The sequence below is a fragment of the Acomys russatus genome, chromosome 31 (assembly GCF_903995435.1).
Source record: "Acomys russatus chromosome 31, mAcoRus1.1, whole genome shotgun sequence".
NCBI lineage: Eukaryota > Metazoa > Chordata > Mammalia > Rodentia > Muridae > Acomys > Acomys russatus.
The window spans coordinates 35,434,802-35,456,764 of NC_067167.1; the positions used below are offsets into that span (position 1 = coordinate 35,434,802).

At 43.7% G+C, this 21,963-nt stretch overlaps 1 protein-coding gene across 1 annotated transcript in view; it reads right to left on the reverse strand.

Moving 5' to 3' along the window:
* The window catches only part of Tph2 (tryptophan hydroxylase 2), a 99,669-nt gene that overhangs the window by 44,554 nt on the left and 33,152 nt on the right, over nucleotides 1-21,963 (reverse strand). The window contains exon 7 of the mRNA XM_051172953.1: nucleotides 17,644-17,779. Within this exon, the coding sequence (XP_051028910.1) occupies nucleotides 17,644-17,779 (136 nt within the window). The remainder of the gene's footprint in view (nucleotides 1-17,643; nucleotides 17,780-21,963) is intronic.

Genomic DNA, 21,963 nt, shown 5'->3' on the forward strand with positions numbered 1-21,963 from the left:
TTATCCCATCCCTTGTATCCTCCCATTCTTCCCTCTCCCCCATTTTCCCATTATTCCCCTCCCCTATGACTGTTCCTGAGGGGGATTATCTCCCCTTGTATATGCTCATAGGGTATCAAGTCTCTTCTTGGTAGCCTGCTGTCCTTCCTCTGAGTGCCACCAGGTCTCCCCCTCCAGGGGACATGGTCAAATGTGAGGCACCAGAGTATGTGAGAAAGCCATATCCCACTCTCCACTCAACTGTGGAGAATGTTCTGAGCCAGACCTGGTGGCACACACCATAGCCCACCACATGGGAAGGTTGGAAGTTCAATGCCAGCCTCCGCTAGAAAGTGAGTTCAAGACTAGCCTTGGGCTATGTGCGACTGTCTCGAGAAACCAACAAATAAGATGGAGCCCACATAAGCTTTCTGGTGGCTCTTAAGGTAACCTCCTCTATACACCCATCAAAGCACATACAAACACAAGTGTGGCCCTCTTTCTGCAAAGTTGAACACTCACTCGTGGCCAGGGAGAAACTTTTTACTTTCCACCCCTAGGAATCAAAAGGGTTTCTAGCAATCCTAGTCTTCACTATATTCTTCTGAGAATGTGGAGGATATTACAGATACCCACCCCCGTGTGTGTGTGTGTGTGTGTGTGTGTGTGTGTGTGTGTGTGTGGTGTGTTTATAATTGTATGTCTGTGTGGTGTGTGTATGTGTGTGTAGTTGTATGTCTGTGTGGTGTGTGTATGTGTGTGTGTCTCTGTGGGTATGTGTATGTATGTGTGTTATGTGTGTTTTGTATATCTGCGTATATGTGTAATTGTATGCCTGTGTGTTATGTATGTGTGGTGTGTGTGTCTGTATGTACATTTCTTTATGTGTGTGCATATATATGTCTCTGTGTGTATGTGTGTGTAATTATGTGTCTGTATGTGTGTTGTGTGTGTATGTATCTATGTGTGTGTATATGTGTTATGCGTCTGTGTGTGTGTTGTGTGTGTATGTGTCTCTGTGCATGTGTTGTGTCTGTGTGTACTGTGTCTCTGTGTGTGTGTGTGATGTAAATGTGTGTCTTTCTGTGTATGCTGTGTCTCTGTGTGTATGTTTCTCTCTGTGTGTCTCTGTATGTGTATGAATGTGTGTCTTTCTGTGTATGTTGTGTGCCTCTTTGTATATGTGTCTCTGTGTATGTGTATCTCTGTGTGTGTTTGTGTATGTCTCTGTGTGGGTGGTGTGTGCATATGTGTCTGTGTGTCTCTGTGTGTGTATGTATCTGGAAGTGTGTGTGTGTGTGTGTGTGTGTGTGTGTGTGTGTGTATGTGTGTGTGTCCGTGTACATGTGCAGAGGCCTGGGGTGACACCCATTGTCCTGTTCAGCCACTCTCACCCATTTCCTTAGGGCAGGGTCTTTCATTAACCTTGGAACTAGGCTGGCTCACCAGCAAGCTTTAGCGATCCTCCTCTCTCTGCCCCTCACAGGGCCAGGGTCATACACAGCCACGCCCCTCACAGGGCCAGGGATATACACGGCCACGCCCACTTTTGAAAAGGTACTAGACATTTGAACTCAGGTCTTCTTACTGCTGAGCCATCCTCTGGCTCTATCTTTCTTAAAACTTAAAACCATTCTTATTCCAGAAACATTTGTTATGCACTTCATGTAGCTAGGTACTATATTAGAAACCAAAATTTAAAAGTAACTAAGATATAATTTTAGTAAAGCACCTTGCAAAGGTTACCTAATGGTGATTACCCAGAAAGGGCAGTGACCAGAAAGCACTAACTCTCTTCTAACAAAAGAAATAGCTACAGTTATTCCAAAGGCTAGAGGATGCAATCAAAGTCCCTCCATGTCACTAATGCCCCTCTATTTCTAGAATATTTCATTTCCTCATAAAAGCAAAGGAGATTTTAAAATCCCCTCCCAGTTCATGAAAATTAAGGTGGTACTAAAATACGCTGTGTAAGAGTGTGTCTCCTGGGAGCTGGGGGATTTGTCCCAGGGGTAGAGCACTCGGCCAGCATCAACAAGACCCTGTGTTTGATCTGCCACAAAAACAAATGTTGTTTGTCTTAGCTATTTTGGTATTGGCTTAACAAAGTACCGTCACAAAGGCAACTTATGAAAGAAAGCATGTAATTTGGGAGCCCGGGATTCCACAGCCATCGTGCCAGGGAACATGGGAGTAAGAAGCAGGCTTGGTGATGGAGCAGCAGCTGGAAGCTTACGTCTGACCCACAGGCAGAAAGCAGAGAGAGGGAGGGGGGGGGGATTGCATGGGCCTTTGAACCTGAGAAGCCTGGCCTCAGTGACACACATCCTTCAACTACAGCACACCTCCTAATCCTCCCCCAAATAGTTCCGTCAAGTGAGGACCAAGTATTCAAGCATGAGCCTATAGTGCCATCCTCACTCAGGCCACTACATTATTGGTGGTGGACATTTAAAAGTAAATAAATAAAATTTAAAAAGCATATGCTCTGGAGTCATCTTCTAGGCTGATGCCCCACATTCCCATGAAGGCAAACAACTCAGACAGCCCTGTCCAGTAGCAGCACACTCTGCAGTGATATGCAGGCCCCTCCGTCTATGCTGTCCAATGAAATGGCCGCTTGGCACTATAGGTACAGAACATTTGAAATGTGCTTAATGCAACTGAATATTTTACTTAATAAGTGTCAGTAGGCTCATTTTATGGTATTGCTCAACAGAAAGCTAGAATTGTCTCATCTAGAGAGATGGAGGTTATAAGTCCCTTCCTCCATACATCTTTATGTATGAAGTATAGAAATACAATGTGTTGAAAACATAAGTTTCCATAAGTTAAATATTATTGCTCATATTGCATTAAATTGAGTTTATGTCTCAGTTTTCATACTTGAATGAGTTTTGCTCTCTCAGTCCTTTATCACGAAGGAGCTGTGAGCGTATCCAGGCTAGAGGCTGTGCCACATTCCCTTTGAGTAGCTAGTGCTTGGTGGACAAGCCCCGCACATGAGAAATGCTGAACTGGACTGAACACAGCAGCTGGTGGAGAGACTCTGCTGCTCCGCATCAGGGTGAATCCAAGTGAAACTTGAGCCTAATTTTCCAATCACATTAGGGCTCTGGACCAAATCGTGGCTCTGATGTTTTTATAGCTGTATGACCTTAGGGAAATTACCTGACTTCTGTGAACCTTAGAATCGCCACCTGTAAACCGGTGACAGTCTTACAGACCTCTCCAAAGAGAGCGGACGGATGCCAGACAGACAGGATGAGTGGGGGGACATCAGGCTCCCTTTCCTTCCCTCTAGTGGCAGTGTCCGTGACGGGCCTGGCCAAGGATGTCATTCTTCACACGGCAGTGAAAAGGCTTGGATGGTGATTACCTCTTTTTTTTTTTTTTTCCTTAGAATTCAATCATTTTGAATTTCTTCTTCTGAACTTTCAATTTAAAAATGCAAATACTTCTGGGGGGAAAAATGCTCCCTGGTCACCGCTATCCTCTACACCTGAAGACGCATAATGAACTTCTCCCTGACTCCCGCTTGCTGAGGGAATATGAGTTTTCATGCAGCTGTGGTTGCCTGTGAGTGCTGAGTTTGGATTGTGGGCATCACACTTAGACGACAGTCCTTGCTGTAGGGCAGGGGACATGAGAGGGTTGCTGCTTAGAATCAGCTTTAAAAGGAGAAGAGAAAGGGAGGGGCTAGGGTTTTATCACAAGCCACTATATACAGCAGCTTCAAAGAGCCCAGGTACCAGTGGGCACTTAACACACAAATTCACTTCTACAAGGCACACAGGCTTTAAATAATGTAGAGGAATTTTTTTGTAGAGGAATTTTTAAATAGAACGTAGTACCATGAAGAGTTCTCAGTGCTCCTGGGACAATAGGCTCTGTAAAAAGTCTTGGGCAGAAGGGATGTTTGCTTTTAGGCACTTCACAAAACAAGGCATTTCACAAAACTTGGGAGTTTCTGCCTAGGAATATCGCCCTGCCAATAAGAATATTATAGGATCTTATGGGACACATCAGTCTCCACATGCGTTTGAGAGGGAAAGGGAATGAGTGGACTACTTGGTATTTATGTCAAGCTTTCTTCTCTCCAAAGATCAAAGCGTTATTTCATCATGCCGCACTCAGGGAGGTTAAATGGCTTGCCAGCATCACACTGAGAGCTGATGGTGGGACGTGGATGTCAGGGCCTGGAGACCTGTATGCTTCTGCCTGCAGACAGAGCGAGGCGGTCTCCTATGGCTTAAGCAAGCTGTCCTGAGGTGCTATGCCTCTGTCGTTTTTTCTAGTGACATAGGAGATTTGCCTCATCAGGATAAATGGGGGTGGGGGGACAGCGTATCTGGCACTGTTTCTAGACACATGAACTGTACATGTTTTTATTGATAGAAATAGTGTCCTTCCTGATGCCATGGATAAATTAGGACTGGCGGTGGCTGTTGAAATCACTAAGATTCAAGGACAGAAAGGATGTCAGTATTTTTCAAGGCTCTACCATCTTCACTGGCCCTGGGTGTATCAAATTTCTCCTAAGGGAGAACAGTTCACTGGGCCTGCAAGCTCTAGGTTTTAAAAAAACAAAACAAAAGAAAACAGGAAAGGTAGACCAGACATACCAGGCTTTCTGAGAACAAAGAATCACTGCTGCAACCTTGAACAGCAAGGAATCCTCTGGAAAGGAGGCTGGGGCACAGGCAGGAGGCTGGGGCACAGGCAGGAGGGAGGCTGGGGCACAGGCAGGAGGCTGGGGCACAGGCAGGAGGGAGGCTGGGGCACAGGCAGGAGGCTGGGGCACAGGCAGGAGGGAGGCTGGGGCACAGGCAGGAGGGAGGCTGGGGCACAGGCAGGAGGCTGGGGCACAGGCAGGAGGCTGGGGCACAGGCTCGAGTCTATGCAACACTCACATTGAGACCAAGGTCAGGCATGATCTCAGGAAGACCTTATCCTGAAAACACTGCTGGTGACCAGGGTTCATGTGGGCCACTGTGAAGACCAAAAGTCCCCAGGAGAGAAGGATGGGCAGGCAAGATTGTATGATCTCAGGAAGACCTTATCCTGAAAACACTGCTGGTGACCAGGGTTCATGTGGGCCACTGTGAAGACCAAGAGTCCCCAGGAGAGAAGGATGGGCAGGCAAGATTGTATGATCTCAGGAAGACCTTATCCTGAAAACACTGCTGGTGACCAGGGTTCATGTGGGCCACTGTGAAGACCAAGAGTCCCCAGGAGAGAAGGATGGGCAGGCAAGATCGTATCGTGTTTCTGTTCTTGCTACCGACCTAGCAGAAGGACCAGCCGGCCTGTGTACACGTGAAAGCCTGTATCCTTACCTGCTGCTGTTCTCACCTAACAAACAAGAATTTATGCCTGAGCCCCGCCCCCCCAAAGAGGAAACAGACCACATCTTCCACCAGCCCTGGGAGGGTTCTGTTGTAATAAGCAAAGGCTTAAAATCCACGTGCTTCCCTTAGACACAATGAAAAATATGGCCTGAGATAATTCACTTTTATTTTTCCTGTAAAGTAGAAACACAGCAGTGATTACAAGAAAAAAAAATGCACCTAACTGAAAAGCCTGGTTTTTTTTTTTTTTTTAAACTCTGAATCAGTTACATTTTAAACCAGCATTAATTGTGCCTGTTCAACTGTGAGCAAGAAAGAGTGTGTTCAACATACATGCATTTAGGTGTATTATGGCAGTAAATGCTGCAGGGTTCCTCTACAGCATTTGTGGCTTATTTTTAATGGTCAAAGGCTGATTTTGATTTGACAAGTGATGGCACCAGGGCAGAAACTATGCCCCATGAGTATGTGCCAAGAGAGCGATCGTTTCAACACAGCCCTAGATATAACTCCTTGATTTAATGAGCATATGCTATGCTGTATCAAGTATATTTATATTGCAGATATGCTAAACACAGCATCTAAAATATAAAATAAAATCTAAAATTGCTAAGGCTTTCATTAAGACATTTTTAAAGAAATTTCTGGGGCAACTATGTTTTTCCTTTTTCTACCTTGCCAATGGCTCCCGTCCTGGCTAGTTTTTTGTCAGCATGACACAAACTAGCGGTGTCTGAGAAGAACCTAGTTTGAAAAAAAAAAAATGTCTCTTATCAGATTGCCTGGAGGCAAGTCTGTAAGGCATTTTCTTGATGAATTATTGATGTGAAAGGGGGCAGTGTCATCCTTGGGCAGGTGTTCCTGGATGGTACAAGAAATCAAAGTGAGCAAGCCTCGCGGATCAAGCCGGTAGCATCCCCCCATTGGCCTCTGCTTCAGTTCCTGTCTCTAGGTTCCTTCTTTGAGTTCCTGACCCAACTTCATTTGATAATGAACTGTGATCCACAAGGAAAAATCATCCTTTTCCTCTTTGAATTGTCTGGTGGACATTTTATCCCAGCACTAAAGAGCAAGCTAAGAGACCTCTTCTGGAGAAGTAAATTGCACAGACTTGACCCCAGAGAATAGGGCTAAAAGTGTTTGTATTTTAAATTCTGATTGCCCCTCTCTGAGAAATAGAAACTGATTTAGGAGGTCAGGCTATGGGTGCAACTTCCACCCTGTTGTAGAAAACATTTATGTTCTAGAAGGCACAAGGTGATGAACCCTGGGACACTTGGACACTTCTAGCTTTATCCAGAAATCTAGACCAGGGCAGGCTTAGCCTGTACTGAAGAGAATAAGACTATATATTATTACATAGATAGATACATAGCAGTGATCTGGGGAATGGAACCTTTTTTTTTTTTTTTTTTTTTTTTTTTACTATCCCTGTGTTAGACCTCAGTCAATCCATGCAGCGTTTCAGAAGTGGTGTTGTAGTGATTGGAACAAGAAATGTCTCCCATAGTCTTGGGCATTTGAACACTTGGTCCCCAGTTGGTGGTACTTTCGGGGGAGATGCAAGTGATACGGCCTTGTTGGAGATAGTATGTCACTTGAGGTAGACTTTCAGACTTTAAAGACTCATACTGTCTCCAGTTTGCTCTCCGCATCAATACTTATGGTTAACCATGTGAACCCTCTGCATTCTGCCCTAGCCTTAGCCACCATGTCTGTTGTCATGACTCCCCACCATGACAGACTTATCCCTCTGGAACCATAAGCCAAAAAAAAAACAAACAAAAACAAAAACAAAACCTTTCTTCTATAAGTTGCCCCAGGAACAGAAAAGTAACTAATATAGGAATGGATTATGAGCCCAGGAGGAGATGTTTTCTTGAACCCCGCATTTCTACAGCGTCACACGTGTAAATGGACACATGCAAATGAAATTGCCAGTATTCAATGTCTACTTAGCACAGGATACATTAAAGAAGACTACAGGAACTCCAAAGAAGCCAGTCCACAATCCCACCAGAAGGAATTACCCAGGGGAAGAAAATGGACTGAAACTGACACTGAGGAGTAGAATCAACAGAGCAACTGAAAAGCAAATGTCTCTCTAAGACCAGAAGCCCTCATCAGAGGCCAGACCCAACTAAACTCCTTGAGCAAGGAAGGGGGAAAGATACCTCCCTCCAACTTCAAGAACTTCCTCAACTGAGTCAACTCCCAACTCAACAAGCCTTTAGAGACAAGTCCAGAAGTGGACTTACTTCCCTGGCTAAGTTCTTTTCCATGGGGAAGAAGCTCCCACCTACTTCAGTGTCACTCACTGTGGTAGTTTGGATGAGAATGGTCCACATAGGCTCATTTGTTTGACTATTTGGCCCCTGGGTAGTGGAACTGTTCGGAAAGGATTAGGAGGTGTGGTTTTGTTGAGTTGGTGTGTCACTGAGGATGGGCTTTGAGGTTTCAAAAGCCCATGTCAAGCCTAGTCTCCCATCTCTTTGACTCTCTGTCTCTCTCTTCCTGACTCTATGTGTCTCTGTGTCTTTCTCTCTGTCTCTCTCTGTCTGTGTGTGTGTGTGTGTGTGTCTGACTGTATGTATGCATGTATGCATGTATGTATGTATATCTCTAACTTTTGGATAAGATGTAAGTTCTTAAGCACCATACCTGTCTGCCTCCCTGCTCCCCACCATGATGGTCAGGAACTAAACCTCTGAAATGACAAGAAGACAGCATACAAACAAATGCTTCCTCTTATAAGTTACTTTGGTCATGGTGTCTCTTCACAGGAACATAACAGTAACTGAGACAGCCTACCCCACACATACTGACATAACAGACCCTTAGACACCTACACCAAAATGCTGGACAGAAATTTCCAAGCATCAACTTTGTTCTAAATTTCTAACTTAATGTTTAAAGTAGCTCAGATATAATTTTGAACATAGCATGAGGTGAATTATTTGTAAGGCAGGCCAAGCTCTTTTCTACCTTCTAGGTACAACAATATTTAAAGTTAGTTACCAAAGGATAAAACAAGTACATTTTTAACAACCTGTGATATACAGATTGGTCTCCCTCTATTTACCCTGCCTCCACCACTTTCTCTTTAATGGGAAATAGAGGCAACCTTCACATCGTCTTCAGCTCTTCTTCCTCAGCTCCATAATAGCTGCCTTTTCATCTATGACTATCATCCTAAAAGTAAAGCAAATGGACATATTGGATTGATTCCTAGTGTGATTTTTTTTTAAAGGGATACTTTGATCCAAATGACTTAGCTTCATAGCTTCTATTGGTGTTGAAATGCTTCCACTGAAGTTTCTTGGGTTTTCCTGGAGATACTGAACATGTGAAAATGGCTGATACATGGAGACATGACCAGCATCAGGCCCTGAGGTCAGCAAAGCTGTGGGGATGGGTGGAGGACACATGAGTATAGAACCGCAGCCACTCAGAAAGGGTGCTACTACCCCAGAGTGTCGCTGTGATTTATCTGGACCTGCAACCTTGACTTTTTCACAGACCAGCCAGGCCTGAGATTCTGGGTACATCTCAACCCTGACATCTCCTGGAGGCACTACCCCCATGCATTAGAGCACTCTCCACTCACTTTTCTCTTTCTACACCAGGTTTGGAGATCCACTCCACATTAAGTCTGACTCTTTCCATCTCTGAATTACCTTTGCCAACTGGTCATGAGATCATAATGGTCTTATAGAGCAAATCGATGCATGAACAAATGATTGTCAGGCAATGTTGTAAAGGCTAAGGTAGAAGTAAGGCCGAGTGTTGTAGAGACACCTAACTCTTACTAGGAAAGTCTTCAAAGAAGGCTGAAACTGAGCTGAATCCAAAAGGATTTCAACAGAGTGGCTCCAGGCAGAATGAACCGCCTTTCTTTTTTTTCTTTTTTTGGTTGGTTGGTTGGTTAGTTGGTTGGTTGGTTTGGTTTGTTGGTTTCTCTTTTTGTTGTTTTTTTTTTTTTGAGACAGGGTTTCTCTATGTAGCCTTGGATGTCCTGGAGTCGCTTTGTGGACCAGGCTGGCCTCGAACTTACAGTGATCTGCCTGCCTCTGCCTCAAGAGTGCTTTTTTTTTTTTTTTTAAGATTTATTTATTATTTATACAGTATTCTGCCCACATGTGTGCCTGCTCACCACAAGAAGGCACCAGATCTCATTACAGTTAGTCTGTGGTTGAACAGAATTGAACTCAGGACCTTTGGAAGAACAAACAGTGCTCTTAACCTCTGAGACATCTCTCCAGCCCTTTCAAAAAAGGTTGAGACTCTCTCTCTCTCTCTCTCTCTCTCTCTCTCTCTCTCTCTCTCTCTCTCTCTGTCTGTGTGTGTGTGTGTGTGTGTGTGTGTGTGTGTGTGTGTCTCCCCCCCCCCCTCGTCTCAGAGGGGCTAGTTAATGGTTTGATCAGATCAGACTTCCTCATCTATATGTAAGAGGAGACTAACAAAAGTTAATTGAAGGATTGCCAGTTTCAGAGTTTTATGTTAGGAAAAAGACAAAGACTGGTGGCTTCTGAAGAGAAGGCTCGCAGTCATTAGTCAATGACAGAGTTAGATTTCTTACTCTCTTGCAGTGTTTCTTAATCTAAGTTAATGTTACACTCTAGGGCATGGCTTAGGTATCTGATGGGTGTCCAACAAAGATACTCTTGACAGCTAATGGGGGTGGCTACTAATGGCCCTAAATAGCTTATAACACACAGGACATTTCTGTTGCAGGATATTTGATACAACTGTGAACCCCAAGATGGTGAACTGTAAGACCTTGTTTCTTGTTTGGTATGATTGAGCCCTAACACAGACCTTTAACCCAAGAACTTTTTGTTTATTGTAAATAGGTTATTAAGGTGTGGTTCAGCCAGCCCTAGCACATACCTTTAATCCAAGAGCTTTCTGAACACAGGATTTAATGAAGTTGACCCTAGGACAAGAGGTGGAGCAGGAAACCAGCTGACAGTAATTAAATAGTAGCAGGAACTTTGAGTTCAGGGTGTATAAGGCAGCATGGATAAGAAGGGCCTTTTGAGCTTTGAGCTACCAAGCTCTTTGGCTTTCAGTTTTTGGCTTTTTCCTCTGAGATGTGAGCTGAGTAAGAAGGTCAACCAGGTGCTTTCTATGCATCTCTGAGCTAGCAGGCTTTCACCCCAGCATCTGGCTCCTGAGTCTTCACTGGTAAAATTGAAACATATTTATCTATATAAAACAACAGCAGCAGCCACAAAGTGGCAAAAAATCTGTTCTTAAAGAAGATGGAGTGGCCAGAGGTACAATATGGCAAAGGCCACAGACGAAAATCAGACCAGAAAGCTTTAAGGAGGACATCACAAATCTCGTTTTGTCAGTATACACACTGGACTATGCTCATATGTCCCTGTAAGCTGGCACTTTGAACCCTTCTCTCTCATGCCACTATGTGAGAGGAATGATCTTGCTAAAATAATTTTTAATTGATCAATTGATATTTTGTAAAAGAAACCATTTGTTGGTATTGATACTTCATTAATCACAGCAATATTTGGGATCACGGCTGATCAAAGCATGCAACTAGCTGACACTGAGGTATAGAATTGTAGCCTCAGGCACTGCTCTATGAGCAAAAAGCAAACATCCCTCCACTTCTGGTATATGAGTTTTCTTAAATCCAGGCATAAACACATGGAAAAGTATCCACCCCATCAGAAAAACCAGGAATCACCAGCTCACTACACTTCTCTACAGCACTACAGGCTAGAAAGATTCCTTCCAAGGAAGAATCCAGTAAGACATTGCTTTTTTAATTCAAGTCTTACTGTCTGCCAAGTTCAAAGAACCCAGAGTCTTTAAAATGCAAAATCTGGGTCTGGATGTATAAGTTCAGTTGGTTGACTGCTTGACTAGCATACATGAGTCACTGGATTTGGTCCCTAGCATCATGCAGACCTGAGCATAGTAATACATGTCTGTAATTCCAGCACTTGGCAGCTGAAGGCAAGAGTATCAGAAGTTCAAGGTCACTCTGAGCTACAGAGTGAATGTAATGTCAGCTGCCTATGTTACATGAGACCCCATCTCAAATAAATAGATTACTCAGCATTTGGGGGAATGGTGAAACCAAAGGATTTGGAGGTCAAGGCCATCTTTGGCTATATAAGAAGTTCAAAACAAGCCTGGGCTACATAAAAACCAGTCTCAAAAAAAAGGTGGAAGGGATGTTCAATATCTGTCCTATAATCCATATGACCACAAAGGTCAGGCACTTAGTAAGAGACTAGGAGGAAGGGGATGTTCTCCTAAGGAAGGGGAAATAGAGTGCATTGCTATGGAGAGACACTGACATGAAGAGACCAGACTGGGAGGGTTAAATCAGGAGGGAGAGAGAAGAGAGGGACAAGAAAGGGAATATGGAACCAAGTGCCATTTGAGAGCCCATGTGAAAACCTGTTACTGAAGAAGCTTCCTAAAATATATAGTCGTAGGATGGAAATCTAAATAGAGCCACCAAATAATAGGGGTGGGAGAATGCCTCAACTAGACACCTTACCCCACCAGGAATGGCCATACCTAGTTGAGTTGTTGGCCAAAGAAGGACCATAGAAACCCTCAAACATCTCGGGCAATTGCCAAGGCTATTGGTGGCTCTCCACACACTGATGTTAAGGTGCTATTACTTAAGACAGCACCTATATATCTCATTGAACATGGAGAAGTCAATCTTGTGCCTAACTAGAGGCTTTGTCCTTACTGGTTTGTATTAATGGTAACAAAATGTACTCTGCCTGTGACTGGAGTAGAGATAAAATCATCAACCCAGCTACAAACTCTGTGACCTACAATGCTGACCTCCCTGTGAGATATGCTGGTGCAATAGTGGCACAAATGTTGTAGAAATGACCAGTCGCTCTCTGGTTGGATTTAGGCCCACTCTATGAGATGGAACCCATGCCTGATATGGTCAGTGTAGCCAAGAACCTGAAACTACATAGGTCATGGGCCTAGGGGGAAAGCCGCTATCATTATTCTGCTAACAACACTTAGCAATAAAATGACTCATAATGACATTCTGCTATACCCATAAATCAGTGCCTTGCCCAGTCATCACCAGAAAGGCTTCTTCTAGCAGTAGATGGGAAATAACACAGAGATCCACAGCTAGACAATGTGAAGACAGTGAGAGACATTGGAATAGTCCATCTTAAATAGGACATCTTCATCATATGCTCCCCCCAGGGCTAAAGAAGCCATGCATAAAATGACTTAGGAAGATGTTAGAGCCAAGGGACATGGACGACACCAAGAAAACAGTATCCTCCAAACATAATAGGACTGAGTCAAATCTAAATTTACAGAGTCTGTGACAACATTCGCAAGGCCTTCACGAGTTCACACCAGACAGGTTCTCTGGGCTAAGAGAGAAAAACTGCCATGGACTCCCACCCCTAACTAAGAAGTTATCTGCAATTGATACCTACTTGCAAAGACAAGGGGGTCTTCATCAATGGAGTCTCACTGGCTATACTAATCACACGTCAGGGTAGGCTCCATGCCCAGGAAGATGGTCAACATAAAATGAACTCAATGGTATTTTTGCAAGTGTTTTGTCTAATATAGCTTTGCTTGGGGTTTGTTTGTTGGTTGGTTTCTGGTCTTATTGGTCTGTTGCTTGCATATTTAGGTTTCAGATTTTGGTGTGTGTGTGTGTGTGTGTGTGTGTGTGTGTGTGTGTTTCTTGTTTGTCTTTTATTATTTGTTTTTTACGGAAAAAAGAAAAGGAAGGGAAGGGCATGGAGTTGGGTGAGTAGGGAGCATCTGCGAGGAGTTGAGAAAGAGAAAATGTGATCAGAATATATTGTATGAAACCAATTTTTTTCAATAAAATAAAAACAGAAGCTGAGCAAAGGTAGAAGAGGAATAGTGGCTCAGCAGCTAAGAGCATTTGATGCTCTTGCAGAGAGCATGGGTAGGTAGATTCTCTGCACCCACTTGGTCACTCACAACCATCTGAAACTCCAGTTCCAAGGGATCTGATGCCCTCTTCTGGCCTCTGTGGGAACCAGAAACACAAGTGACATACAGACATTTGTGCAGACAAAACACCCATATACATAAAATAAAATCATATTTTAAAATTAATAAGATAAGCTGGGCATGGTGGCGCACACCTTTAATCCCAGCACTCGGGAGGCAGAGGGAGGTGGATCTCTGTAAGTTCAAGGCCAGCCTGGGCTACAAAGTGAGTCCAGGCCAGCCAAGGCTACACAGAGAAACCCTGTCTTGAAAAACCAAAAAAAAATTTAATAAGATAAAAGTATTTTTAAAGAGGAAAGAATATAAATAAGCCAAAAATATGTTTTAAAAGATATATGTTGAAAGTTGTGATAGCAAAATATACTTTACCTAGACTGGAAGAGAAAATAGTCCTTTTCAGATAATGTCTTTCTGTTGCTTTCATTCCCATTTCTATGTAGACCTTCACAGCTCACCTTTGTCTCATTAGTGTTCCCTCCATCACCACAGTTCAACAATTTGGGGCTGTAATTTAAAGGCAGAGAACAGGCACCAAACACAGGAGCAGAGTTGAACCTCACAAATTGGAGAATCTGCCCTCCTGATGGTTTTCAATTGAGAAAATGGGATTTCATTATAAATACAATGCCTGGGAAAGTGGTTGGGCAGCAAAGGGCACTTCTGGTATAGTGTTTTATGGGTTCAAACCATGTGGCCAAGAAGAGGCTGAGTTTTGTGATCTGGGATAAAAGCATCTCTGTGGAGAATTTATTTTGCATAGCATATTTCTGGAAGGATATAACAGAAACCAGTATCAGGAGTGGCCGAGGGAGAAGAGTGAATTAAGCTCAAGGAAAAGAGAAGGAACTCACTGTTTGCAGTTTACCATTTGAATCCTGAGTTTTGTATGTGTATCGGGTGTTTTTATTAACTAATGATTTTTTAAATAAATATTATTAAAATTAAGGATGGGGATACAACTTAATCCCTAAAACCTTCCCACACTAGCATTAGGACCCCAAGGTAGATGACACCTGAGGAGGAATAACACCAAGGTTGTCCTTTGCACATATATACCTACACATATCACAAACATGCATATACACATATATAGACAACATAACCAAAACCCAAGTTGATTTTTTAAAAAACCACCAAATTTGTGAGTCCCCTTGCCTGTGTGTCCACAGGAGTCCTGTAATTTAAGAAGCAAAGTTCTCCAGAAGCCAGGAAAGACAGAAGTGAAACTATCTTCTGAACATGACAGCACTGCTGTGCCATGAGGTGATGGTACCTGTGGTCACACTCACAAAGTTAAGACAATCAACGTTCTCACATGGTGGGGGAAGGAGCTCATAAGTCATCTTCAGTCAATGGGGGGTCAGCTTTCTGTAAGAGTGTAACCTCTGATATCCCAGCCATGCTCTGGCCAATAGCCGCCCAGACACAGGAAGACCTGGGCAGCGCAAATTACACTTAGTAGGTTATAAAGACAGAGAAGAAGCGACGTTAGGGAAGTAGAGGGGGTGGGGATGGATTTAAGAGGAGTTGTCAATGTTTTATAGTACAATCTTCAAATTCACTTCTGAACTCCAGAACTAAGGTTTTCTTTATCAGGAAATCCCAACCCTGATATGTCTCAAGGACAGCGTATTCCAACCCGAATCTTTGTTTCCTTTTCTGGTCTTATTCTGATGTTCTTAATAATTGCTAGAAATAACAAACCATTTGCATTCTCCATAAAAACTTTACAAGAGACCCTCCCTCTCCTTGTTGCTAACTACAATCACAAATTATCTTCAAGCCCTTTCCTATGCGGTTAAGAGAACATCAAATAGGCACACTCTCTCACTTTTGTGCTGACCTTCCCTGTCTGATCACCTGATATGGCGCCTATGAGCAGCCTGGCTACTTTTCCTGCACACCTCTGCAGCCCGCAATCATCCTTCGCGAACAACTGCAGCTGATCATGCTTCAGGACCTTGGATAGCTCTCCGGTGCCTACCAGACAACCAAAGCCTGTTCATCTCGCATTGACAAAATAACTGTAGTGTGTTCTGATGGTATCATCTCTAACGTAAGCTGTGCCCTAGCCACTCTGGTCTATGAAACCTACTCACTTGTACCTTCTGCGTGCCCCACAGATTTGTGTTTTCTCTTCCTTCCCTGGACTTGGAAAGACGCCTTCTCTCTCTTTCCATCAGGCCTTATCCAAAAATAAGCTCTCTGTTCCCCGTTCCCGATTTCCATCCTGGTTCTGTCTGTTCTGAATGACTCTGTCCTCTGGGATCCTCTAATGCTTTGCACACAGCCAAGCAGTAGTAACCCTAAACAAACTCTTTTCTGATTATTTGTGCTTCTGTCGCCCCTGCCAGAATGTCAAAAAGGAAAGGAAGGAAGGAAGGAAGGAAGGAAAGAAAGACAGACAGAAAGAAAGACAGACAGACAGAAAGAACCTACTATATTTTATTCATCTTAAAATCAGCTGTATCTCCCTGCTAACACTGCACATAAATATTGCTGAATGAATTGGCTGGAAGTACTTTGGTGAAAAAATGTAACACATTATCCCCAAATTTTATAGACTTCTGTGGCTAAAATCTCATTCCTTGGCGCTCTTTCTGCATACCTATTGGCACGCTATCACCAGTCTCAGGAGGGCCAGTTATTCAAAGAGAGCTAACAAAGTGCCTGCTATTTGTAAACAGGGCCATTTGTAAACCCTCTGGGCTAGATTTAGAGATTGCCTTTCTAACTCTGACAATGCTCCTTTGAGCACTCCGCTCTAAGAAGCATTTCTTTTCCAAATGTCTGGAGTCCTATAAGTAACCTTTGTTTACCCTGAAACACTTTCAGAGAAGCTGAACAGCGCTTTAAAAAAAAAAACAAAACAAAACAAAAAACAATGTAGTGACCCTACAGGGACCCACCTGGCCAGCAGCTCATGCCAGCCTAGGAGGGGGAAGCTGACTCCAGGAACTCAGTCTAATCCCTGCCCACCTCCGCAGTTATCAGCCACTTAACTGCTTGGACCTCGAGGGCTCTCTGCTCCCCAGTGAAGACCTTGGCAGCCCATTAATCATGCGCTTAGTCAAGTAAAACAGCATCATAAGCAAAGTGATAACTTGAGTGCCTTGAAGAACAGTAGGTAAGAAATTACCCTAAGATTGGGGTGAGGCATTCATCTGAGCGAAGCCCAGGGAGGCAAATGACCATGCCAGCTCCCAGCCTCAGGGTCTTTCCTTCCCTGATCTTCTGGCTTGGAATTTTCTACCCTGAAATATTTACATTCAGATCTCTGCTCTAGTGTCATCTGCCAAGGGGTACCCTGGGGATCCGCAGCAAAAGGTAAAACAATTGGTTTTCCGTATCCTCCACCTGCTTCATCTGCCTTCACAGTACCAACAAGCCCTCATTGGTGCTACTGACAACTACTACCTGTCTGTTTACATACTGATAAACCATCGCTCCCCATCCCATCAACTCAGGGCAGCAGGATGTTGTCTCATTCCCAATTGATCCAAGCACATGGGTGTTTCCCAATAAATATTATGCTTTCAAGTATTTCAAGTAGAATACAGGACATCTGACACTTGAAGATTGTAAAATCCCATTTGTGGTAGGGCTATTTAATATGTAGGGGTTCACAGCCCCCACCCTCAGCCTCACTGCCCACCTATGATGTCATCATATGAAACAACCCTATGGCTTATCTGTCTACTCTTAGCCCTCCCATTAGAGAAGAGAGAATGGATATATCAGCCCCAAGATGAGTCTTAAGGAAAGCTGACAGGTGAAGAAGAGTTATGAATGAAGAGAAGAAGTGATGAATGGTGGGAGAACGTTCAAGAAGCTAAGACTGCAGAAGGAGCATAACATAGAATTCTGAGTTTAAGAATGATGATGCTGATGATGATGATGATGCTGATGATGATGATGCTGATGATGATGATGATGATGATGATGATAGAAGATCTTATGCTGTGATGAATCTCACCCTCCCAAATGAATCCAAGCAGAGCCTCCTAACAAGAGGCACGTGTGTCCTGGCTATGTGCTGCTGTTTCCCTTCAGAAATGGAGACAGGCCCAAGCACAACACTTAGTGTCATGGTAAAGTAAGAGAGATGACCCACGCTAGACTATCAGAGGCCTGAGGTACCAGCTGAAGATGCTGATCTTCCAGTCTGATCTCCCCTCCCCCAGACAAGTGCTGTGGTTCTCACTGCTAAGAAGATGAAATCAAGCCAAGTAAATGTTGACCATCTTACAGTGCCGTGACTTCCATGCATCTTAGCTCTGAACGCATTACTCACGGTTCTGGGGTGTAGAGGGGGTCAGAGCCGTGCCGCACATACTGGGTACAGTGGAATACTCTATAGGCCAGGCCAGCCAGGAAGTCTCTTGGGCTCAGGTAGCCAGCCACTGGTCTCACTGTGAAGCCAGAGCGCTCTAAAGAGATAAGTGAAAAAGAGCAAACTGAATTCGAACCCCAAGACTGGAGGGCCCACACATGGGTCGTTAGCATAAAGATTTTCATTGTTTCTCTTAACAATCTCCTAAGAACTAAAAGCTCGTTTACCATTTCTGACACTTGCTGTGCATGCCTTTACACTTTGGCAAAAGTCTTTGGCAGTGACTTTGGCAATGTCAAGACTGGACAAAGCGACCCAGTAGGAAGAAAAGGGTCATTAAGTAATGCGTCCATATGTGTTGAAATTTTAGGGTCTCAATTATTTGTAAGGATGTTTCAGAAACAAAGTCATCTGGGTTCTGAAGCTCCTGGTGAGTGAATGACATCTGTTAACAGGCATCACATTTGTGGACTCTGGTGACTGATATGTGCTCATGAGCGGTGGTTTCCAGGGGAACAAGATGTTCATTAAAAAGGAAGGATAGAGATGTCTTCGGGGAATTAAATTCAGGAGCCAAATTAGAATAAGAAACACGTAGGAGAAGATTATAAAGTAGAGTGATGCTTACTACATGCACCCAATTTCTCCCCCTGGGGATCCACTCTGCACACCACTGCTGTGTCACACCTCCACTAGTGTCTCGGAATCATTTCCTTTGTGCTTTTGTGTAAGTGCCTCCTAACATCATTCAATATCATTGCCTTTTGTGCCATTGCATGGTTTGCTATGATGTGACGTGGTCCTGAAAACCCGCATACTATATTGCTTTAGGGTAGAAAGAAACAAAATAAGAATACAGTAAAATCTGAAGTTACCATCAGCTAAATGAATCTACAAGTCATCGATGGTCTCAGTTTTACTTTAAAAAAAAAATAGTGTTTTATTGAAATATTGTAATTTAAAGTGGTCATTTAATTGACTGTCCTCATCTTGGGAGTATGGTTGTTCTTAGTAAAATTATGTGTTTAAAATGTAAAACTTTTTCTTCTTTTTTATTTTTTTTAATTTATTCTTCTCTCATATATTGTATCCCAACTGCATTTCCCCTCCCTCTTCTCCTAGTCCCTAGGAGACTCATCTCTGCATAGTTTTATGTATGTGGTAAGAGTGACACAAAAATCTACTCTTAGAAAATCACCATTATATAACACTGTGTGCCGAGCCATAATCATCTGGCTACAAGTTAGAGCTCTAGACACTGTGCATGACTGTGACTTTATACCCTCTGACAGATGTCTCCCGTGTGTGTGTCTGTCCCTACCCCCACCTCAGTAACCTGATCTATATATTCCACCATCTTAGAGTTCATGCACAATGGTGTCATGTGCCTTTTGTCTTTGGCTCTGGCTTATCTCTCTTAACATAGTTTCCGGGAGGGCTTACCCACTGGTGCGAGCACTGTACAGGCCCCCTATTCTGAAATCTGCAACTCATGGGCACAGCACCTCTAGACAGTTAGAAAGAGAAAAAAAAAAAAAAAAGCCAACTAAGTTCATAAAACAAATGCATCCTGGGAATCCTGGTGCCAACATGGAAATAATGGTGCTCTCCCAGCCTCCCTGGAGCCATACCTCCAGCAGTGTCATGTTCATGCCGAGAATTCCACCTCAGATTATTCCTCTGAGTATCAGAAAGATGCATGTGCCCCTGCCTTCTTCCCTCACACCAGCTGCAGCAGCGCGTCCTACCTGTGGGGCATGAGTACTGTGGAATGTCTTTTATTTTATCTTAACAGCTCTGGACTTTGCTTTATGTAAATTATAAAACTATAAAATTCTGACATGGAGAACTTTGATTTTGTATATATTATTGGTCTAAAATGTTTCTGCTTTCTATAATTGAGGTCTGTTTGTTCTTTTAACGAGCCAATTAAAAGAAGCTAAAACCCATGCACCTGACCTTGCCTTGCTTCTGCTGTGTGCCACGGAGTGATTCAAACTGAACTCTATACTGGCTCGCGTGAAAATAGCAACTTGTGTGGCAGATAGGGCAAAAAAAAAAAAAACTTGTGAGCTAGTACTCATGACTAAGGCTGAGAAACAAGAGAGCAAAACGTGAGTCCTATTTATGAGAAATGGATCCCATTATAAACGTGTGGATTGTGTGCGTAGGAGGCAGGAATGTGAGCAGTGGGGTTTCTGGGAGAACGCAGTCTATCTGAACCACCGCGGAGCGCACCATGCAGCCGGGTACTAATTAGGTGATGCTGATCACTGGCTTTCTAGCTCTCCTCCTCTGTAACAAATGGAGTATAGTAGATAGTGTATTCATTCAGGCTCCTCCTCCACAGTCAGGACTAGCTGTGGCTCTCGTGGGGTGGGGCTGGGGGTCCCAGCTATAAGACTATTATGCATCCCAATCCACATAGAATCTAGAATGGAAGCACAGGGCGGAGTCACGCTAGCTGTCAGGACCAGGAATCACAGAACTTGGCCTGAATCTTGAAGAATCAAAGGATGGAGCTTAAGCAAATGTATAAAGAGCTCACAGCAAGAGCAAATCGTATGAGCAGGATGGTGCAACAGAAGACGCTTAGAGAGCTGAGTCGGTGCCTCACAGGCTGAACAGCTCGTGCTTGTCCAAAGCCGGCTCCTGGCCTATGTCTCTGTGTCCTGTCCTGTGTCTGTGTGCCCTAGTGTTCAGTAGGGAGCGAGATAGTAGTAAGCCTGGAAGACATGAGGCTCAGGCACCTCCCTCTCAGTCAACAGCCTGTAAACCAAGAACTGGACAGCAGGGGTCTAATTTCTTATCAAAGGAATGGGATTTGAATCATCTCTCTGTCCTTGGGAGGAGACGAGAAGATCCTAAACACACCAGAAGGTCATCAGCAGATAGCTGTCTAACCTGGCCCCAGGAGGCCTCAACCTTGTCAGATCTCTGTCTAGCAGAGGCATTCTGATAAAGAACAAAGGCACACACCATTTTCCCCTCCTATAAGAGCCTATCCAAACAGGCCTGTCAATCACACGGACAAGGCAAAGTCCCACAGGAAAGGCTGTGTGTTCTAAAGAATTTGGAAGTAATGTAAAACCTATGTAAAATGTAGGTTGAAATATTGCTCCCTTTGTCATTATCCATTCCCACCCTTTGAGGGTGTACCTGGCTTTACTGCGTAATAAATTCTGTTTTCTACACTATTCTCTATATGTCTCATTATACGAATGCTTTTGATGGATATCGCATTCGCCAGAGCAAAGGGGGGAGTCTAAACCGAGATCCTGTTGCTATCAGGGCGATAGTTTTTTGTTCTTTTTAATGTACACAGTAAAATGGATATGTAAATGCCTGAATAGTTCCTAGACATTTTTTTTTTTAACCTTGGATGACAAAACTCAAAATGTTTACTAACCTAGCCTACCCCTTAACAATGTCATCAATACCAGTTTGTTTTTGTTTGTTTGTTTTTTGAGACACGGTTTCTCTGTGTAGCCTTGACTGTTCTAGACTTGCTTTGTACAGCAGGCTGGCCTCTAACTCAGAGACCTGCTCACCTCTGCCTCCCCATTTGTTTGTCTGTTGTTTTTTAGTAAAGAGAGTCACTAAGAGTGCCTAAGCCGATTTGTGAGGGGGGAAAAGTGATATTTTAGATAATGTTTAAGAAAGGGATGTTTGTGTGGAAGCAATGAGTAGGACAGTAAACGGGAGAGAAGCTTAGGGACTGAGGTGGCAAGAAACGGAATGAATGAAAAGGCTAGACATGCCAAGTGTGACAAAGCTAGACATAGCAGTCTGGCAGAGTCCAGGTAGGCACAATGATAGGCTACGTAGACATCACAGTCCTCCAAAGATGCCCACATCCTAATCACCCCGAGTCTGCAAACGTTGTCTAACTTGCAAAAGTGAACTTCAGAGATGTGATCGAGCAATGGTCCTTGAGATGAGGATATTACCCTGGCTTATCCAACTGGGGTTTAAAATCACAAACATTTTTATAAGAAGGAAGCAGAGCTGCCCGGCGAGGTGGTGCATATCTGTAATCCCTGTGCTCAAGGAGACAGAGGCAGGCAGATCTCTGTAAGTTCATGGGCAGCTTGGTCTACAAAGTGAGTCCAGGACAGCCAGGGCTACACAGAGAAACCCTGTCTCAAAACAACTTTGAAGAAGAAAAAAGCAAGTGGAAAAATGAGTTGGAAAGGGCAAAGTGACGATGGAAGTTAGGGTGGCATAAAGAAGCCATGGCCCAAATAGTGCAGGTGAGCTCCAAAAGCTAAAAAGGACATG